Consider the following 19,143-nt stretch of genomic DNA (forward strand, 5'->3'; position numbering starts at 1 on the left):
ACAACTCGTCGTGTTTGGAGGAGAGAGAATGCCGAGTTGCAACCAAAGAACACCATACCTACTGTGAAGCATGAGGGTGGCAACATCAAGCTTTGGGGCTGTTTCTCTGCAAAGGGAACAGGACGACTGATCCGTGTATATGAAAGAATGAATGGGGCCATGTATCGTGAGATTTTGAGTGCAAACCTCCTTCCATCAGCAAGGGCATTGAAGATGAAACGTGGCTGGGTCTTTCAGCATGACAATGATCCCAGACACACCGCCCTGGCAACGAAGGAGTTGCTTCGTAAGAAGCATTTCAAGGTCCTGGAGTGACCTAGCCAGTTTCCAGATCTCAACCCCATAGAAAACCTTTGGAGGGAGTTGAAAGTCTGTGTTGCCCAGCGACAGCCCCAAAACATCACTGCTCTAGAGGCGATCTGCATGCAGGAATGGGCCAACATACCAGCAACAGTGTGTAACAACCTTGTGAAGACTTACAGAAAACATTTGACCTCTGTCATTGCCAACAAAGGATATATAACAAAGTATTGAGATGAACTTTTGATATTGACCAAATACTTATTTTCCACCATAATTTGCAAATAAATTCTTTCCAAATCAGACAATGTGATAAACAGTCATGGCCAAAAATATTGTCACCCCTGCATTTCTATCAGATAATGCACCACTTCGCCCAGAAAATTGTTGCAGTTACAAATGTTTAGGCATTTTTATGTTTATTTCTTTCGTTTGTATTGGTATGACACAAAAAAGTGGATAAAAAAAGTTAAAAAAAAAGCCAAATCTGACACATTCGATGCAAAACTCCAAAATTGGACTGGACAAAATTATTGGCACCCTCAATTTAATATTTGGTAGCACATCCCTTGGAAAAAATAACTGAAATCAATTGCTTGCTGTAACCATCAATGAGTTTCTTACACCTCTCTACTGTAATTTTGGACCACTCTTCTTTCGCCAACTCAAGGTCTCTCAGATTGGAAGGTTTCCTTTTCCCAACTGCTGTTTTGAGATCTTTGAACAGGTGCTCTATGGGATTAAGATCTGGACTCATTGATGGCCAGCTCAGTACTCTCCGGCGCTCTGTCTTAAACCATTTGTAGCGCTTGAATGGTATTGTACTTTAACATAGTCAATATTCAAATTCAGTACAATGGGGCATGCATATATGTACCAAAATCTGCAAATATAATCATATGTAGACATGTTTTGTATTGCATTATATAGCAATATTTCCACCTCAGCTTATGAACTGTAGTGCTTTCATACTTTGTTCCTGTTACACAACAGAGATAAGGTTTTTATAGAACAGGATACTTTTTTGCACAACATTTTCCAATGTATGCACTTTTATGTATGAATTGTGGTTTAGTTACTACTGACCTCACTAATATGTACTATGGCTAATCTCATTATTTTGAGTAGTATAGAGTCTGTTTTTGACAGACCATGCAAATTACTTTTACCTCAGATACTAAATTGTATGTTCAGCTACAAATAGACATGGATCTATAAAAATATTTTAGTACTTGCATCAACACGCATTGCTAGTCTAAAAACACGCTATGTCAAGCTTAGTGTTAACACACCTAGTTTTACAAATAAAGAATCTTGAGTTTGATTAAACCTGTGGATGCTGTTTTCCTCTTTACAGTTATCTTTTATATGTGTGTTTAACATATATTCCTTATGACTATATCAAAGGGCACTTTGTTTCCTTGCTCTACAACATTTAAGTATCCTTTTTGCTTTCTTTTTCTTTGTTTTCAGTGCTCACATCACCACTCGCCTGGGCCAGGGCACCATCTGAAGGTCTCGAGGAATGCAAGGAGTTTGGTTTCCTTGGGAGGCGAAGTTACCACTCAACATTCTGGAATTCCAAACGTTTCTTAGAGCTCTTCAGACCATAGTCCCTTCTCAGCTAAGAAACATCTCTATTTCTGATCAGACATCATTTCAACGGTTGCTTAAAGAAACAGTCTACACCAGAATTTGTATTATTTAAAAAGATAGATAATCCCTTTATTACCCATTCACCAGTTTTGCATATCCAACAGTTATATTAATATGTTTTATGTTTTATATGTTATGTGATTACCTTGTATCTAAGCCTCTGCAGACTGCCCCTTTATCTCAGTGCTTTTGACAGATATGCAGTTTAGCCAATAAGTGCAGACTCCTAAAAAACTACACGGGAGTAAGCACAATGTTATCTATATGACACATGAACTAGTACTGTCTAACTGCGAAAAACTTTCAAAATGCTCTGCGCTAGGAGGCGGTTTTCAATGGTTTAGAAATCAGTTTGAGCCTAGCTAGGTTTAGGTTTCTAAAAATACCACCAAGGGAACAAAGCAAATCTGAAAATGAATTATAATGAAAATAAATTAGAAAGTTGTTTAAAATTGCATGCCCTATCTGAATCATGAAAGTTTAATTTCGACTAGACTGTCCCTTTAATTCAACTGTCAAGGGGGACTCGATTCTCCCTTATCCTGCAAGAAGTGTATCTCATCCTGTTATAGAGAAGGGAAGCTGTTCTCTATCATCTTCAGAATCAAGGAGTGAGCAATTGGGAAGCAGACTGCTTTAATCCGTTTAGTCAGGAAAATGGGTTCTTCATCAAGACATTTTCGAGCATCTTATTCTAAATTGGGTTCTTCCATGTATAGATATAATGGTGTACAAGCCGAATCAAAGCATCAAGCATATTATGCCAAATACAGAGACTCCAGTGCTCTATGACAGATGCCTAGTTTGTCCCTGAATATTTCATTTAGCCTTCCTATTGTCACAATTTGTTCTTCTTTCAAGAGTCATTGCAAGAATCAAACATAATTCAGCTTTGAAATTATCATAGCTCTGGTGTGGGCCTGCAGAACTTGGGATGCAGACCTAATTCAGTCGTCTTCTCTTCCTACATGTACCCTACACCTAAGGAAGGATCTTCTGTCTTAAGGACCTCTGTTTCACCCCAATCTCAGTTTGCTGAATTTGACAGTGTGAAGGTTAAACGCTTAGACCTCAAGATCAGATGACTCAGAAATATATACTTTACTTCATGCAAGTAAGCAAAGAATTTATCTTAAACGGCCATGAAACACAATTTTTTTCTTTCATGATTTAGAAAGACCATGCAATTTTTTTTAATGATTTTTATTGAGTTTAATACAATAGACCACAAGCAAACAGCAAAGCCTTTATATAAAAAAATATTAAAGAAAAGTTCATAAGGCATGCATTACCATAGAAAAAAAGGAAGGGAACAATCTCTATCTAATACATCACAGAGCATGCAATTTTTAACAACTCTTACTTATATTATGTAATTTGCTTTATTATCTTGATATTCTTTGCTGAAAAGAATATCTAGATGGGTTCAGTAGCTGCTGATTGGTGGCTGCACAATGATGCCTTGTGTGATTGGCTGATCCATGTGCATTGCTATTTCTTCAACAAAGGATATCTAAAAAATGAAGCAAATTAGACAATAGAAGTAAATTGGAATGTTGTTTAAAACTGTATTCTTTACCTGAATCATGAAAGATAAATGTTGGGTTTAGTGTCCCTTTAACAGCTGGAAAGCTTCCTTTCTTTAGTGTAAAGCTTGAGTTTGTTTTTTCTTGGCAATCATTTAAAATTCCCAGAATACTTCAGTTTCTTCGGGGTGGACTAAATTTGGACCTATCGGCTAGTTCCCTAAAAGGGTCAGATATCTGCATTAACTGTTTTGTTCAAACTTTTATTCAAGCCCTGGAGAGAATTTGTCCTGTTAGGTCAATTTCTCCTCCTCTGAACTTGAATTTAGTTCTCTCTGTTCTGCAAAGTTCTGCTTCTGAACCTTATGTTAGACCTTAAATGATTGTCCTGGCAGGTTCTTTTTCTTCTAGCCATTTCTTCAGCTAGAAGAGTTTCTGAAATATCAGCTTCATCTTGTGATCCTCCATTTCTGACTTTTCACCAAGATAAGGTGGTCCTGTGGACCAAATATGATTTTCTTCTGAAGGTGGTATTTTCAGAAAATATTACTCAGGAAATAGATGTTCCTTCTTTGCGCCCAAAGCCTTCTAATCGAAAGGAAAAAAATTACTTCCCAACCTAGATGTTGTCAGAGCTTTACAGTTCTATATTCAGGCTACTAGTTTATCAACTACTCTGGTCCTTGGAAGGGTCAGAAAGCTACAGCAGTGGACCTGGCATCCTGGCTCAAGCAGATTATTCGTAAAAAACCACCACCAAAAACAATAGCTACTCAATTTACGAGATCAGTATCTACTTCTTGGGCTTTCAAGGATGATGCCTCCTTGGAACAGATTTACAAGGCGGCAATTTGGTCTACCCCTCAAACTTTTCCAAATGTTATAATGTCATTTATGCTTCTTCTGATGCAGCAAACAAAACAGAATATTTTATTTTCACATTATTTTAATCTGGCATATTACTCATTAGTAACAGGATATGCAAACATCTGGCAACAAATCTGAAATACACCTGCTGTGAGATCATGATCACATTCTCTGCTTCATTAAAAAGCTCAGATAAGCAGTGGTCCAGTTTAACAGAGAGGATCTGTGTAATACAGCTGCCACTTGCATTTGTTTCTGCCCTAGCTAGGCTGCTTATTGAACATATGGTTAACTATTGTTTCCTTCTCCATTTTCAGTGTATTTTTAGAGTGTTAACGTGGGCTGCTGCTGATTCATAGACCAGGATAGGGAGCAGACAATTTTTATTTTTTTTAATCACAATGCATTTTAAGTGACTTTAAAACACAAACTTAAATGCCCCCTAAATGTGCATATTTTCATTAAAGGGACACTCAAGTCAAAATAAACTTTTAGAATTCAGATAGAACATGCAGTTTTAAGACTGTTTCCAATTGACTTCCATTATGACATTTTGCACAGTATTTTTATATGCACCCTTTCTGGGGCACAAGCTCACAGGGTATATCGTATACTAGTCTGCAATTGGTGATATCTGTCACATGATACAGGGGGCTGGATATTGGGGGGGGGGGGGGGGGATTGCCAGAAAAAATATATACTGCTTATTGTATGCGTTATTGCATTTTCTTTTTATTATGCACTTTTTAATTATGTAATTCTGCTGCATTTAGTGGTCCTTTAAAGTCTACTGTGGTCAAACATGATTTCTGGGTGTGCATAGGTCAAACAAATGAGCTGGATCACAGTGTGACTGGCAAATCTTACATCCAACAACTCCACTGTCACACTAGACTTAATGTCTCTTAAAGGGGACATGGAAATCAAAATTAAAGTTTTATGATTCAAATAGAGCATATTTAAAGTAGATTCAAGAACATGCACATGAAATGAGCACTATATGACAGCAGCGTTTCCTAAAATGTTTAAAGCAATGCTATATGAGCATACCAATGTATTCTATGTATATTAATGTAGGACAGTAAGCCAGGAATCAGCTACATGTGCTAGTACAATAACTCACAAATAGTAGGCTGACTGACTTTCAGCATATAAGGGATGTGAGTCTGTAAATATATGAACCATATTACCGTGTATTTATGAATTTATACTTAGTAAAGATGAGAAGCATTGCTTTTTTGTTTGTTTAATAAACATGTTTAGTAAACGATAATTAAACAGACCAGCATCAGTGCTTAATCTTCTTGAACCATTCTAATGTAAATACCTGTGGTATATGTACTCCCTGGGGGTACCTGGGCACTGGAAAGGGGTACTCTAGCACTTGCCATTTCATTATTTTTTGTTCTGATGCCGCACACAAATCTGTTTCTCAGTTCTTCCCTCCGGCATCTCTAACAGGTCAGATTCCACAATGAAATGAGTCTGATAAGCTGCATATGTGATGTCGTTAGACACAGAAATGTAGCAACATGAATATTAATTCCCCTATTACCTTTGTTTTTTGCAAATGTGACACCATATTAAAATGTGTGTGTGTTTTTTCTATAAGTTGATTTCTTTATTTCTTGCTCGAATATTTCCAACGATTTGCTGAATTTGCATTTTTTAAACTAATACTATTTACTTGTTGCAGCTGGGGTAACATAGGACAAAAATGTAGGCTTGTTGGGTACTTGCTACAAAAAGGTTGAGAAACAGCATTAGAGCAGCATTTGTTTGTAAAAATTACATAGGATTACTTATTAATTAATATAATTTATAGTTGACAATAAAATAGTGATGTCTATTTTCTGCTTAGTGGCCTCCTATCATCATTCAGCTGGTGCCTATTGCCAATCAATGGTGTCTATAAAGGGGTCCTGCTCCTTGTCCCCCTCCCCACAACAGTCAACCTTACTCCCTGTTCTGAGTCTGTGGTGCTGTGGAACAGCAGAAATCTATCTCCTAGTGGGAGAGAAAGCTAAACTCATTTGAAAGGCAGCTTCGAACATAATGAACTCCTAGCTATTGCCTCAGTATATTATCCCTTAAACAGATTTACTTTCGTGTTCCTTTAAATATGTTTTAGAAAAATAGGCTGAGGTATTGAGAACCTTACATATGTGATTTTTTGTTTATTAAAATTACTTTTTTTCAAAAAGAATTATGAGGTGTAGTTGCTTCCTATATGTTTTTTAAATTACATTTTATATTGAAGTGGGACTGAATAATGCTTGGTGAATGTTTGTCACTAAAACAAATGCAATAAACAATTTGCATTATAGGGGAACTTCCTGATTCCACATTATATTACTGTCAACTAAAACCTAACTGTAGAATAAAAAGTTTAAAGGAGATATTAATACAACTTATCAAATACCCTTATTAAATCTTTAAATAAAAACCTAGTGTCCTATGTTTGTCAACAAGATAATATTTTCCCAGCGTCACTTTCAGCATAGTAATGAAGTAAGCAGGTAGCAGGTTTAAAGACCAAGCCCACTGATGGTTTCAATAGCCCCACCCCCTCTGCTCCACCACCCCATGTAAATTGCACACAAGATACACAAAATATATTATTATTTAACAAATTTGTAAGCTGCAGGAGAGTCACTGATCTTAAAAGGGACATTATACACTCATTTTTTTTCTTTGCATAAATGTTGTAGATGATCTATTTATATAGCCCTTAAAGTTTTTTTTTTTTTTTAAAATGTATAGTTTTGCTTATTTTTAAATAACATTGCTCTGCTTTTCAGGCTCCTAACCAAGCCCCAAAGTTTTATGAGAATACCAACGTATACCCCAGCTTGCTTCTGTTTGTGTAAAGGGTCTTTTCATATGCAAAAGAATGGGGAGGGGGGAGTGTATTATTTCCCACTTGCAGTGGACTTTCCAGCTACCTTTTCAACAGAGCTAAACGTAGAGCTTCTTCTAAGTAAATTTTTAAACAGTTTTATACTAGATTTTTATATCAGTATCTGATCATCTAATTCTTTATAGTAGTGTTTATTACATGCAGTTATATGAAAATTGGTGTAAACTGTCCCTTTAATATATGTTAAGAACCATAATAAAACCAATTTAATCACTAGATAGTAAAACAAAACAAAAAAACACTCACTTAAATAAAAACACAGCTTGCAAGTCCACTGAAAGTCCATATAAATCCTAAAAGATAGTCTAATGTAAAGAACATAATACTCAGATGTCATAATAACCAACAAAAACTATACACAAGACCAACATGTCTAAACCACAGGTAACCATGGCAACCAACATCTCAAGGTCAGACTACAGAGGCAATTATATCATGGGACAGAAGGCAAAAATAGGATTGTCCCAAGAAAATCAGGTAAGTTGACTAGCATAGAACCATAATGCTGAGTTCTATCTAAACAAATTTGTTTGTTAAATTTTGTCTGGTGTCTCATATTTTACGGTCCTTTTATCTTTGTTACCTATGAACAGCGCTGCAGAATCTGTTGGTGCTTTATAAATAAAGAATAATAATAATAATAATAATAATAATAATAATAATAATAATAATAATAATAACAACAACAACAACCACAGCTACTGTTCTATCCATTTGTGCTACTGAGTGTGGTAATGGTAGACACCCCTTGCTGCCATCCAGAGCACACATAGGGGTCGATTTATCAAGTGGGCAGGAGCTGTCAATCTCCCCGGTCAGACAAGACCAGGGAGACTGAAATTCACCACCTAAGAGGTGGCGAAGAGGTTAGGGATGACCGCTGCTTCATAAATATGGACTGCAGGTTCTCTTGTGAGAACCTGTAGTTGTAGGGGGCGAAGGCTGCTGAAGCCTTTGATAATCAAACCCAAAGTGTGATGAGGCAGCTGGGGACATAAATACATCTTTTATAGGATGCAACACTTTATATATGATTATTGGTATAAGACTGGGTAGCGTTTGAGGTAATGTTTGGTGATCACTGATAAATTAGAGGGACACAACCCCTCACTTAAATGAGGGTATTACCCTCTTTCAAATGTGGGGTCTAATTTTCCTCTCTATAAAAAAAATATCTTAGGTGTTTATCAATGCAGAGGCTTGTGTTTCCATCAAAGGGCCCTTGTTCCTCCAAGTCTCTTAAATTAAAATTACCTGGTGCCTATTATGGCAGGTGGGATGCAATTTTCAAGGTGATCACCTGCACCATAGAGGGGCACATTATCATTCACTTGACAGAATAGGGTCACAAGTGCACTAATCTGTGGGAAGATAACAGCTCCACAAGAGCCTCATCTTGCATCATGAGCCTACACATCTGTTACCTTTGGATACTTTCTCATTGTGTCTGAAGTCATCAAGCACTATGTGATGTCCCCTCAAAGAAAAAGTCGTATAACAAGAATAAGGAAGCCCCTTCTCATTCTACCACTAGAGAATGAGGAATATAAGCTGCATAAGAGGATGAAATTGAGGTATCCACAGCAAATTGGAGAGTTGAGAGCACACTAAGTTGTCCTTCACAGACCAGAGGCTAACTATATATTAAAAATTACAATTGGATAAGAATAGCAGTGTAGGGGGAGTTAACTGTATAAAAAAAAACAACAAAAAAAACATTCTTGCTCCTGTGTTCCACGCTTATTTACATATATACCAGCGTTTAAAGCTTTTACAAGTTATTGTTTTCGTCTAAATCTCATCAATGTTATATTTCCATCAATATATCCGTTTTCAACATTTGTAGTAAGTGTTTATTAATGAAGAAATCACAGACAGCAGATGGTAGGTGTCTTAAACAAATGAAGAAACACCTTAGTATTTTGTATTGCTGTTGAGATCTGACATGGTGAATTTTTAGCATTAGATAAAAATATATCAGATCTTGTCAGTCCCTGAACTGTATTAATATCATTTTAAAAAAACAAAACACTAAATGGCGCTTTTAACCCTTTAAGGCAGTGCTCGACAAATCTGTTTAAAAATTAGGAGCCAGTAGCAATATTTAGGAGCCAGACATATTTTTAGGAGCCAGACAGAGGTAATTGCATATAGATATATGGAGAATAACTCAAAAAGTTAGGAGCCAGGGATAAAATTCTAGGAGCCAGTGGCTCCCTGGCTCCTGGGTTTGTCGAGCCCTGCTTTAAGGACTGGGGTAGTTGGCAATTCAATATCTAGAGGAGTTCTTTGGCAACTGACATGTTAAAGCCTGTTCGATTGGCCCTTCAAGCTACATACAAAGGTGCAAGGAGCCATTTGGCTCCTGAGGAGCACACAGAATTTAGACCACGTAGACATGTTTTTATGTTAATACAGACTTTAAAGCCAAGAAAGGTGATACATTTGGGTGGTCCTTAATCAGTTTATCTTTCTATATCCCTTTAGAGGCCATACTGAAATTAAAGAAATGGCAAAAGCAACAGAACTTTTTTATTGTGGAAAATGATTCTTCCTCATCTATGTAAAGATAAATGGCTGTGCTGTCTTTGCTTTAATTATCTTCTCAGCAACAGCCCTCTTTGTGGAGAAGCAGCAATAAGCAGAATTTGCAACGAAAAGCTGCTTAAAACACTCCAAGGCCTGTAGAAAATGGTATCTGCCAATCGCAACTCCTCAGACTACCGCATAAATTAGAAAGCATTTGACAAAATACTTTAGATTTAAAAAATAATACATTTCAAAATTTTACTTTGTTGTGTGACAAAGTGTAGAATGATAGTATTCCCTTTATCAAACATAATTTGCACTGAAAGACGGCTTTTAAGGGTTTTGACACCAGGAGTAATTAAAAAAAATATATGAAAAAAAGAGAGTGGTTTTAGCCCAATTTAAGAGAATAGTACCGCCAAACATATCTTTTCTTTTCTCACTATAATGAAACAAGTGTATTATAGTAATACAATGCTGATTTCGTTAGGGACCCCCTTGAAAACATAGGAACTTTAAAACAACTTCATTTTTCAGTGAAATCATAATGTCAATAATTATGGTCTCTAAAATGTATATCCAGAATTGCTTTTAAATGGCTAGAGGAATGTAAATGTACAAACTGATTTAATAGTAAAAACAAACTGGTACAGTGCTTGTATTTTTAAGTCATGGTTTTTCTCCGTAGCATCATCCTTAAACAATTGAAAACTGTCAATTTTCTATGTTAAAAAAATAATAATAATAATTGGCTCATAAAAGTGCTTTAACTCTTACCTGGATTTGACTGTGCTGTTGCCTCAAAGGTGATGTTGGGAATGCTATTCGGCTGTTGTTGACTGGAGCTGACTTCAGGCTCGGCACTGATTGGTGGAGAGTATGCTGCTTCACAGGACAATGCTGGCTTCAGCACAGGGGGAAGTAGCTCTTCTGAGGTTTCCATCTTCTCTTGGCTGGGTAACTGAAGAGCTGAGAGGGGTATGTTAATAGGCGGGTTGGTGTTCCCTGTGGAAGTGCTAACAGGCATTTGAAGCGCTACTTGTTGGTTGACAGCAGAAGTGTTAGGAGGAGTTTTGTTTTGAGAAGCCAAGGTTGACCTCAATGTTTTCTGGGTTGGTAATCTTGGTAAAACCAATGGAGAGGGTGTTAATGGTTGCATTCCTAGGTCATTGTTTATGGCAATTGGCATAATGTTGGGAGGTTTTGAGGGTCCCACAAAGGGAGATGAGGGGTGTGTGTGATTCTTCGGTTTGGACATCTGTGTAAGAGATAATGACTGTCCATCAACACCACCAGTGATTTCTGCATTAGCAACAATGAAATAGTCTTCAGGATTCTCCTGTTTAATTTTTTTAACTATTAGATCACTGCTATCCTCCTCAGCAACATGTGATTGAGATCCTGAAAGTGAAGAACTTGGACCACCACTTGGCCTCTTACGAGAAACACTTGGCGACTGCACAGCTTTACGCTCAGAATCACTTTCTTCATCTGTAACTGAAGACTCACAAACCATGTCAAATAAGGTTGCTTCATCTTCATATTCCTCTACAGGGTCATCAAGTTCTGATGGTTCACTACAGTATGAAAAATCACATGAGTCCCTTGTTCGGTTACAGTCTATTTTGTTTTTCCCAGATCTTACTGGGTACCTTTCCAAAGGACTAGTTTGAGTCTCCGAGGGTAATCCTATAATGCTAGGGCTATCAGAGTTAAAGCTTCTTGTGTCCTGGAAACACACTCTTTCCTGGGGCCCAGCCCTACAAGTGGTAGTCAATGGCCAGTGGTAAGCATGTCCAGCACTACAGCCCCACATAGCTGTTAAGGTGCCTTGGGAGCCCTCAGAAAGCAAGTGCTTCAGGTTTGGAATAAGGCTACAAATGGTCCCATGACTATGAGCCCAGCTTACCAGCTTGGAGAGGTTTTCTGATGAGGTGTGAAGGCAGTCTTCCATGGTTTGTAATCAAGAGCTCCTTTCCTAAACAAAAAATAATAAAAAATAAATTAAAAAGATTTAAGATCAGATAATGGTAATATTCCCCAAGCCCTTTTTTATTAGGCACATTTATTTTACTATGACAACTCATAAACAAGTTTTGAAAATTCCTATCAACCATTTTACAGAATATTTCATGGCTTGACAAAAAGGTCTAGAAACCGGATGTATTTTCAGCTTATAAGAAAATACTTTCTGTATTAAATACAGCTAGTACAGATGGAGCACAAGTTATAATATTACAGGAATTCAAATTAAAGCTTTTCTTTACAGAAAAATGAACAAAAGAATATTATTTTAAAATATAAACCATAATAGTTTCAGAAAAGATTTGCAAAATTACTACTTTACACAAAGGATCATAAAAAGATTTCAAGAATACCTGGGATGGATATAGAGACGGCATGATAATTAATTAGAGACTGAGAACTCAATGAACAAAAATGGAGAGAAATCTTTGGGTTTTTTTTTTTAGCATAATATTGTCACTTTTAGATCCCTGCATAGCTAGATAAACAGTTCTCTAGGTAAAATGTTCCTTTCTAAAGTCTTTTGAGAGACCTCTCAGTACTGACAAGATGACTTGGATCTCGCCAGAGCAGAAAACTTTAGACAATCTAGACCTAAGAGAGAACAGAGAAGAGAAGAGAGAGAGAGAGAGAGAGAGAGAGAGAGAGAGAGAGAGAGAGAGAGTGTGATATAGAAAGATGAGAAGGGAGAGGATGAGATGAGAGAGACCGGATGATCTTAAAGTGAATGTAAAGTTTCATCAAGTAGTGACCGGTTTTTAAAAATACTATTAAAAACAAGGGCACTTTCATTGATGAAACTTTACATTGCACCATATTTGTAGAAATGGGGATTCCAGCCTTCCTCCAATTACGGCATTGCTTTAGGCAATGCTTCCCCGGGAGAAAGCCGTGATTGGAGGATACCGGAATCGTCATTGCTGACGTAGGAAGAGGCTTGCGACAGGCTGGCGAAGCGCTGGAGCAGCTTTCAAGATGAAGAGGTAAGTATTTCTACAAATATGGTGCAATGTAAAGTTTCATCAATGAAAGTGTCCGTGTTTTTAATAGTATTTTTAAAAACCGAGCACTACTTGATAAAACTTTACATTCACTTTAAGCTCTTGGCTCTGGCAAGATTATCTAAAAAGGCTCTCAAAAAAGTTTTTGTATTAATTTCACTATGCAAGTTCTGTATATAAAAATGGGAGACACATTTATTACAATATAGTATTATTTTTCTTCATGACAGCAATTTTTTGATCACCAGGCTAGGAACACAGAGAATTGTATTTAATGTGAATGTTAAAATGCGTATTTAAACATACAAATTTCCAAAAACAAAATGGAAAACAAACAGAATCAAGGAGGTTTCTTTCAAAATACACAATGTGCTTATTAAACTAGATTTTACTTTTTATTTATTTTTTACACTTCATTTGTGCAGTGTACATTACTTCCTGTCACAGCCCTACAAGGAGGTTGTGGCTTCTACATGAAGCTTATGCAGCACGGCGTCATACAACTTCTGAGTTGGTTTAGTATTAAGTGCATAGACTAGATAAACAGGGAGTCAGATTTGCTCATGCTCAGAACTTGAAACCCAATGTTTTTCTTTCAGGGTTCAGATAGAACATATTTTAAACAACTTTCCAAATTACTTCTATTATCAATTTTTTTCACTCTTGATATCCTTTGCAAGTTAGCCAATCACAAGAGACAAATGTGTGCAGACACAATTCACCAGCTAGTTCCCACTAGTGTAGGATATGTAAATAGTCTTTTTTTTAAACAATGGGCACCAAGAGAACAAGGTACATTTAAAAATAGAAGTGGATTTAAAAGTGTTTTAAAATAACATGCTCTGATTGATGCAAGTTTTTTAATTTTGACTTTCCTATCCCTTTAAAGGGCCATAAAACAGTATGAACTAATATAAGTTTCTAAATATATAATGCAGTCAAAGCTTACCAGCAGAGCTCCCCCATTGGCATTTCCATATATGGAAGGTGCTATCCAGGCCATAGCTTCTGCAGAATGCACTTGTGCACGTTCACGGTAGGGGGCAGAGTCACATGGCACTGAACTAAAGCAGTGCACAGTATAATGCTGAAGCTTTCACAAAGCATGTGACATTATCCCCATGGAAATGAGCAAGCCTCTTGGCAACAAACAAGCTGTCCCTCCTCAACCCCCATGCTTGCATAAGTAATTATCCTCACATGCACACTTTGTTATATGATACCACAAGGTTTGGAGTAGGACACTGATAAAGGGGGTGGAGCCAGCTAAACTTGGCAACAGTAAAGTGTAAGTAATTTTACAGATTTTTTAAAATGTTATTAAAATACTTATAAGCTTTTTACATACTGTTTTACCTCAGTTGACCCTTTTATAAAATGCACATAATTCAAAATGTTTTATTGCACTTTAAGTTTCAAAAATGTTCTACTCTTATCACACTGAGGGCAGGGGCTACAGTGAGACATTCTAAGTGCTAATTTTGCAAGAAAACAAGATGTTTACTTTTTTTTTTTTTTACACAAGGTTTCTTTTTAGGTTTAATTTGATATAACATATTTGTTTTTACCAAATGAGATATGTTTAAAGGGACAGTATACACCAATTTTCATTTAACTGCATGTAATAGACACTACTATAAAGAATAAGATGCATAGATACGGATATAAAAATCCAGTGTAAAACCTTTTAAAAACTTACTTAGAAGCTAGCCTGGGACACCCACTGAAAGACCCCTGCATATGAAAAGACCCATTATACAAACAGAAGCAGTCCGAATTCTGTATACATCTAAAACTTTGGGGCTTGGTTAGGAGTCTGAAAATCAGCACAATGTTATTTAAAAATACACTTTTTTCTTTCATGATTCAGATAGAGTGTGTAATTTTAAACAACTTTCTAATTTACTTCCATTTCCTGCCATGCAGTACTCCAGACACCTGCCTAGATATCTCTTCCACAAAGAATACCATGGCAACAAAGCAACTTTGATAATAGAACTAAAGCTAGATTACAAGTCGTGCACAATATTGCAACCGTGCTAACTTGCATGCATATTACAAGTTGAAAGTAAATGCTTGAGTAAAGAGCTTGTGTAAAGGGCTAGAGCTAAAAAATAAATGTGCATCAAAACACAACATAAATACATTCATATCCTATAATATAAAAAGGCCAAGTGTGTTTGTCCGATTCGCAGTAGAGACTGCACGAGGACAAACACACCTGGCCTTCAACAAACTGATCTGGCACCTGATCAGTGAAGGGGGCGGTGCTGGCCGTCTGCCGTGAGAGAGAGAGAGCGCATGCAAAAAAAAGAGGGAGAGAGAGAGAGAAAGAGAGAGAGAGCGCAAAATAGAGGGGGGAGAGAGAGAAAGAGAAAGAGAGAGAGAGCACAAAATAGAGGGGGGAGAGAGAGAGAGAGAAAGAGAGATAGAGCGCAAAATAGAGGGGGGAGAGAGAGAGAGCGCAAAATAGAGGGGGGAGAGAGAGAGAGCGCAAAATAGAGGGGGGAGAGAGAGGGAGAGAGAGAGAGCAAAGAGAGAGGGGGGGGAGAGAGAGGTGAAGAAAGCGAGCAAAAGAGAGGGGTGAGAGAGAGCAAAAGAGAGGGGTGAGAGAGAGCAAAAGAGAGGGGTGAGAGAGAGCAAAAGAGAGGGGTGAGAGAGAGCAAGAGAGGGGTGAGAGAGAGCAAAAGAGAGGGGTGAGAGAGAGCAAAAGAGAGGGGTGAGAGAGAGCAAAAGAGAGGGGTGATTGAGAGCAAAAGAGAGGGGTGAGAGAGAGCAAAAGAGAGGGGTGAAAGAGAGCAAAAGAGAGGAGTGAGAGAGAGCAAAAGAGAGGGGTGAGAGAGAGCAAAAGAGAGGGGTGAGAGAGCAAAAGAGAGGAGGGAGAGAGAGCAAAAGAGAGGAGGGAGAGAGAGCAAAAGAGAGGAGGGAGAGAGAGCAAAAGAGAGGAGGGAGAGAGAGCAAAAGAGAGGAGGGAGAGAGAGCAAAAGAGAGGAGGGAGAGAGAGCAAAATAGAGGAGGGAGAGAGAGCAAAATAGAGGAGGGAGAGAGAGCAAAATAGAGGAGGGAGAAAGAGCAAAATAGAGGAGGGAGAGAGAGCAAAATAGAGGAGGGAGAAAGAGCAAAATAGAGGAGGGAGAAAGAGCAAAATAGAGGAGGGAGAGAGAGCAAAATAGAGGAGGGAGAGAGAGCAAAAGAGAGGAGGGAGAGAGAGCAAAAGAGGGGGGGAAAGAGAGCAAAAGAGGGGGGAGAGCAATCTGCAGGGGGCGGCGTTGCACCAGCAGTTCACAAGAGCTGCTGGTGTAATGCTGAATGCGGAAAGCGTATTGCTCTCCACATTCAGCGAGGTCTGTCAGACATGATCCGCAATGTCGGATCATGTCCGACAGGCCTTTCATAAATAGGCCCCTATATATTCAGGAGAAAAGTAATCTATTTCTATATATATGTCATGGCTGTATTTTGCATGTCCTTAGTTTCCTCTTCCATCTGTATGTGGTTTCATTTGCATTATGTCAATACATATTAATATTAATATTATACCTTACACAGCAGTAATTACACTGGGAGTTGCTCAATTGATACTTGACTAACAGACTTAATAAATTCTGTTATACCTGTTGACAAGCTTCACCAGTGCATTAATTGCTGTATTTTGTGGTACCTCCCAGTCTGCCATTATATATTTTAAAATAAAAAAGTTATCATATTCATCTATCTTTGGGCTGGAACTTGTTGACTCTTAACCCTTTAAGGACACAGCTTTCAGTTTGCTCAATTGTTTTATGACGGAAAAATTCCGTCATATGTCCTTAAGAGGTTAAAAAGGACCACTAAAGTCAAAATTAAACATTCATGATTCAGACGGAGCAAAAACTTCTCAGTGCATGTGCCACAATCTAAATATGCACAATCTTTTTATATGCACAGATACAGGAGCGCCAGCTCCTACTGCGCATGTGCAAGATTCCCAGAATATACTTATACGCATTTTGTGATTGGCTGATGGCTGTCACATTAGGCAGTGGAAAGGAAAATAAACTTGGAAATTTGTCATAAAAAATCTACTACACATGAAATTCAAACAAAGGTCTTTTGCATTGTCTATTTGTTATGCATTTATTGATTATGTTATTCTATTGTGTTTAGTGGTCCTTTAACGGTCATTAACAGGTGTTTTCATGTCACGCCTGACAAACCAGTCTTACATTATCAGGCTAGTAAGCAGACACTAGGGGTATGGTTCTCAAAAACTTGCCATCAGACAGAAAAACCATCATCATTTTACTGATCACTATATTGTAAACGGTGTTTACGGGGGGGGGGGTAATTGCCTTTAAAACAACCCCCGATGGGGTCTTGTAATGCAGACAAGGCAGAATCTAGCCGCCAGACCAGAGAGCTTCAGAAAATCTGGCACCAACTCTCCAGCAATAAACATCCCAGATATTATTCGTACTAGGGTCTTCCAGATGTTTATTCTGTTTGAAGAGAGGTCAAACTCAAAATGATTACATTTCTCATAAAATGTTTAATTATGCACAATTGGATGCACTTCATTATTAATTTTGCCTGCTTTTGCTGTGATTTAACTCTGAAAGTTGTAATGTTTCAATTTCCCCCAATGAGACTGGAGTGCATTCAGGGTAATTCAGAACCTTGACCTTCCGACATGCCGCATATTGATTGGTCGACATGAGCTCATTCCTAATTAAAAAAACTGTGATAAACAACATTTAAGAGGATTTCAAGGGGTATGTTCTGGGCCTACAGAAAAATGCATATTTTTTTCAGGGAAAAACATAATTTATGCTTACCTGATAAATTTATTTCTCTTGTAGTGTATTCAGTTCACGGGTCATCCATTACTTATGGGATATATTCCCTTCCCAACAGGAAGTTGCAAGAGGATCACCCAAGCAGAGCTGCTATATAGCTCCTCCCCTCACATGTCATATCCAGTCATTCGACCGAAACAAGACAAGAAAGGAGAAACCATAGGGTGCAGTGGTGACTGGAGTTTTAATTAAAATTTAGATCTGCCTCAAAAAAGACAGGGCAGGCCGTGGACTGAATACACTACAAGAGAAATAAATTTATCAGGTAAGCATAAATTATGTTTTCTCTTGTTAAGTGTATTCAGTCCACGGGTCATCCATTACTTATGGGATACCAATACCAAAGCTAAAGTACACGGATGAAGGGAGGGACAAGGCAGGAACTTTAAACGGAAGGAACCACTGCCTGTAGAACCTTTCTCCCAAAAACAGCCTCCGAAGAAGCAAAAGTGTCAAATTTGTAAAATTTTGAAAAGGTATGAAGCGAAGACCAAGTCGCAGCCTTGCAAATCTGTTCAACAGAGGCCTCATTCTTAAAGGCCCAGGTGGAAACCACAGCTCTAGTGGAATGAGCTGTAATTCTTTCAGGGGGCTGCTGTCCAGCAGTCTCATAGGCTAAACGTATTATGCTACAAAGCCAAAAGGAGAGAGAGGTAGCTGAAGCTTTTTGACCTCTCCTCTGTCCAGAGTAAACGACAAACAGGGAAGAAGTTTGACGAAAATCTTTAGTTGCCTGTAAATAGAACTTCAGGGCACGGACTACGTCCAGATTATGCAAAGGTCGTTCATTCTTTGAAGAAGGGTTAGGACATAATGATGGAACAACAATCTCTTGATTGATATTCCTGTTAGAAACTACCTTAGGTAAGAACCCAGGTTTAGTACGCAGAACTACCTTGTCTGAATGGAAAATCAGATAAGGAGAATCACAATGTAAGGCAGATAACTCAGAGACTCTTCGAGCCGAGGAAATAGCCATCAAAAACAGAACTTTCCAAGATAACAGCTTAATATCAATGGAATGAAGGGGTTCAAACGGAACACCTTGAAGAACTTTAAGAAGTAAGTTTAAGCTCCACGGCGGAGCAACAGTCTTAAACACAGGCTTAATCCTAGCCAAAGCCTGACAAAAAGCCTGAACGTCTGGAACTTCTGCCAGACGTTTGTGTAAAAGAATAGACAGAGCAGAAATCTGTCCCTTTAACGAACTAGCAGATAAGGCCTTTTCTAAACCCTCTTGTAGAAAAGACAATATCCTAGGAATCCTAACCTTACTCCATGAGTAACTCTTGGATTCACACCAATATAAATATTTACGCCATATCTTATGGTAAATTTTTCTGGTAACAGGTTTCCGAGCCTGTATTAAGGTATCAATAACCGACTCCGAGAAGCCACGCTTTGATAGAATCAAGCGTTCAATCTCCATGCAGTCAGCGTCAGAGAAATTAGATTTGGATGGTTGAAAGGACCCTGAATTAGAA

At 37.9% G+C, this 19,143-nt stretch overlaps 1 protein-coding gene across 2 annotated transcripts in view; it reads right to left on the reverse strand.

The window, feature by feature from the left end:
• The window catches only part of KIAA1958 (KIAA1958 ortholog), a 352,343-nt gene that overhangs the window by 216,014 nt on the left and 117,186 nt on the right, over positions 1–19,143 (reverse strand). For both annotated transcript variants that reach the window (XM_053702682.1, XM_053702683.1), the window contains exon 2: positions 10,576–11,776. In XM_053702682.1, coding sequence (XP_053558657.1) covers positions 10,576–11,752 — 1,177 coding nt within the window. In that variant the 5' untranslated portion in view covers positions 11,753–11,776. The remainder of the gene's footprint in view (positions 1–10,575; positions 11,777–19,143) is intronic.

Source organism: Bombina bombina, chromosome 2, assembly GCF_027579735.1.
Source record: "Bombina bombina isolate aBomBom1 chromosome 2, aBomBom1.pri, whole genome shotgun sequence".
NCBI lineage: Eukaryota > Metazoa > Chordata > Amphibia > Anura > Bombinatoridae > Bombina > Bombina bombina.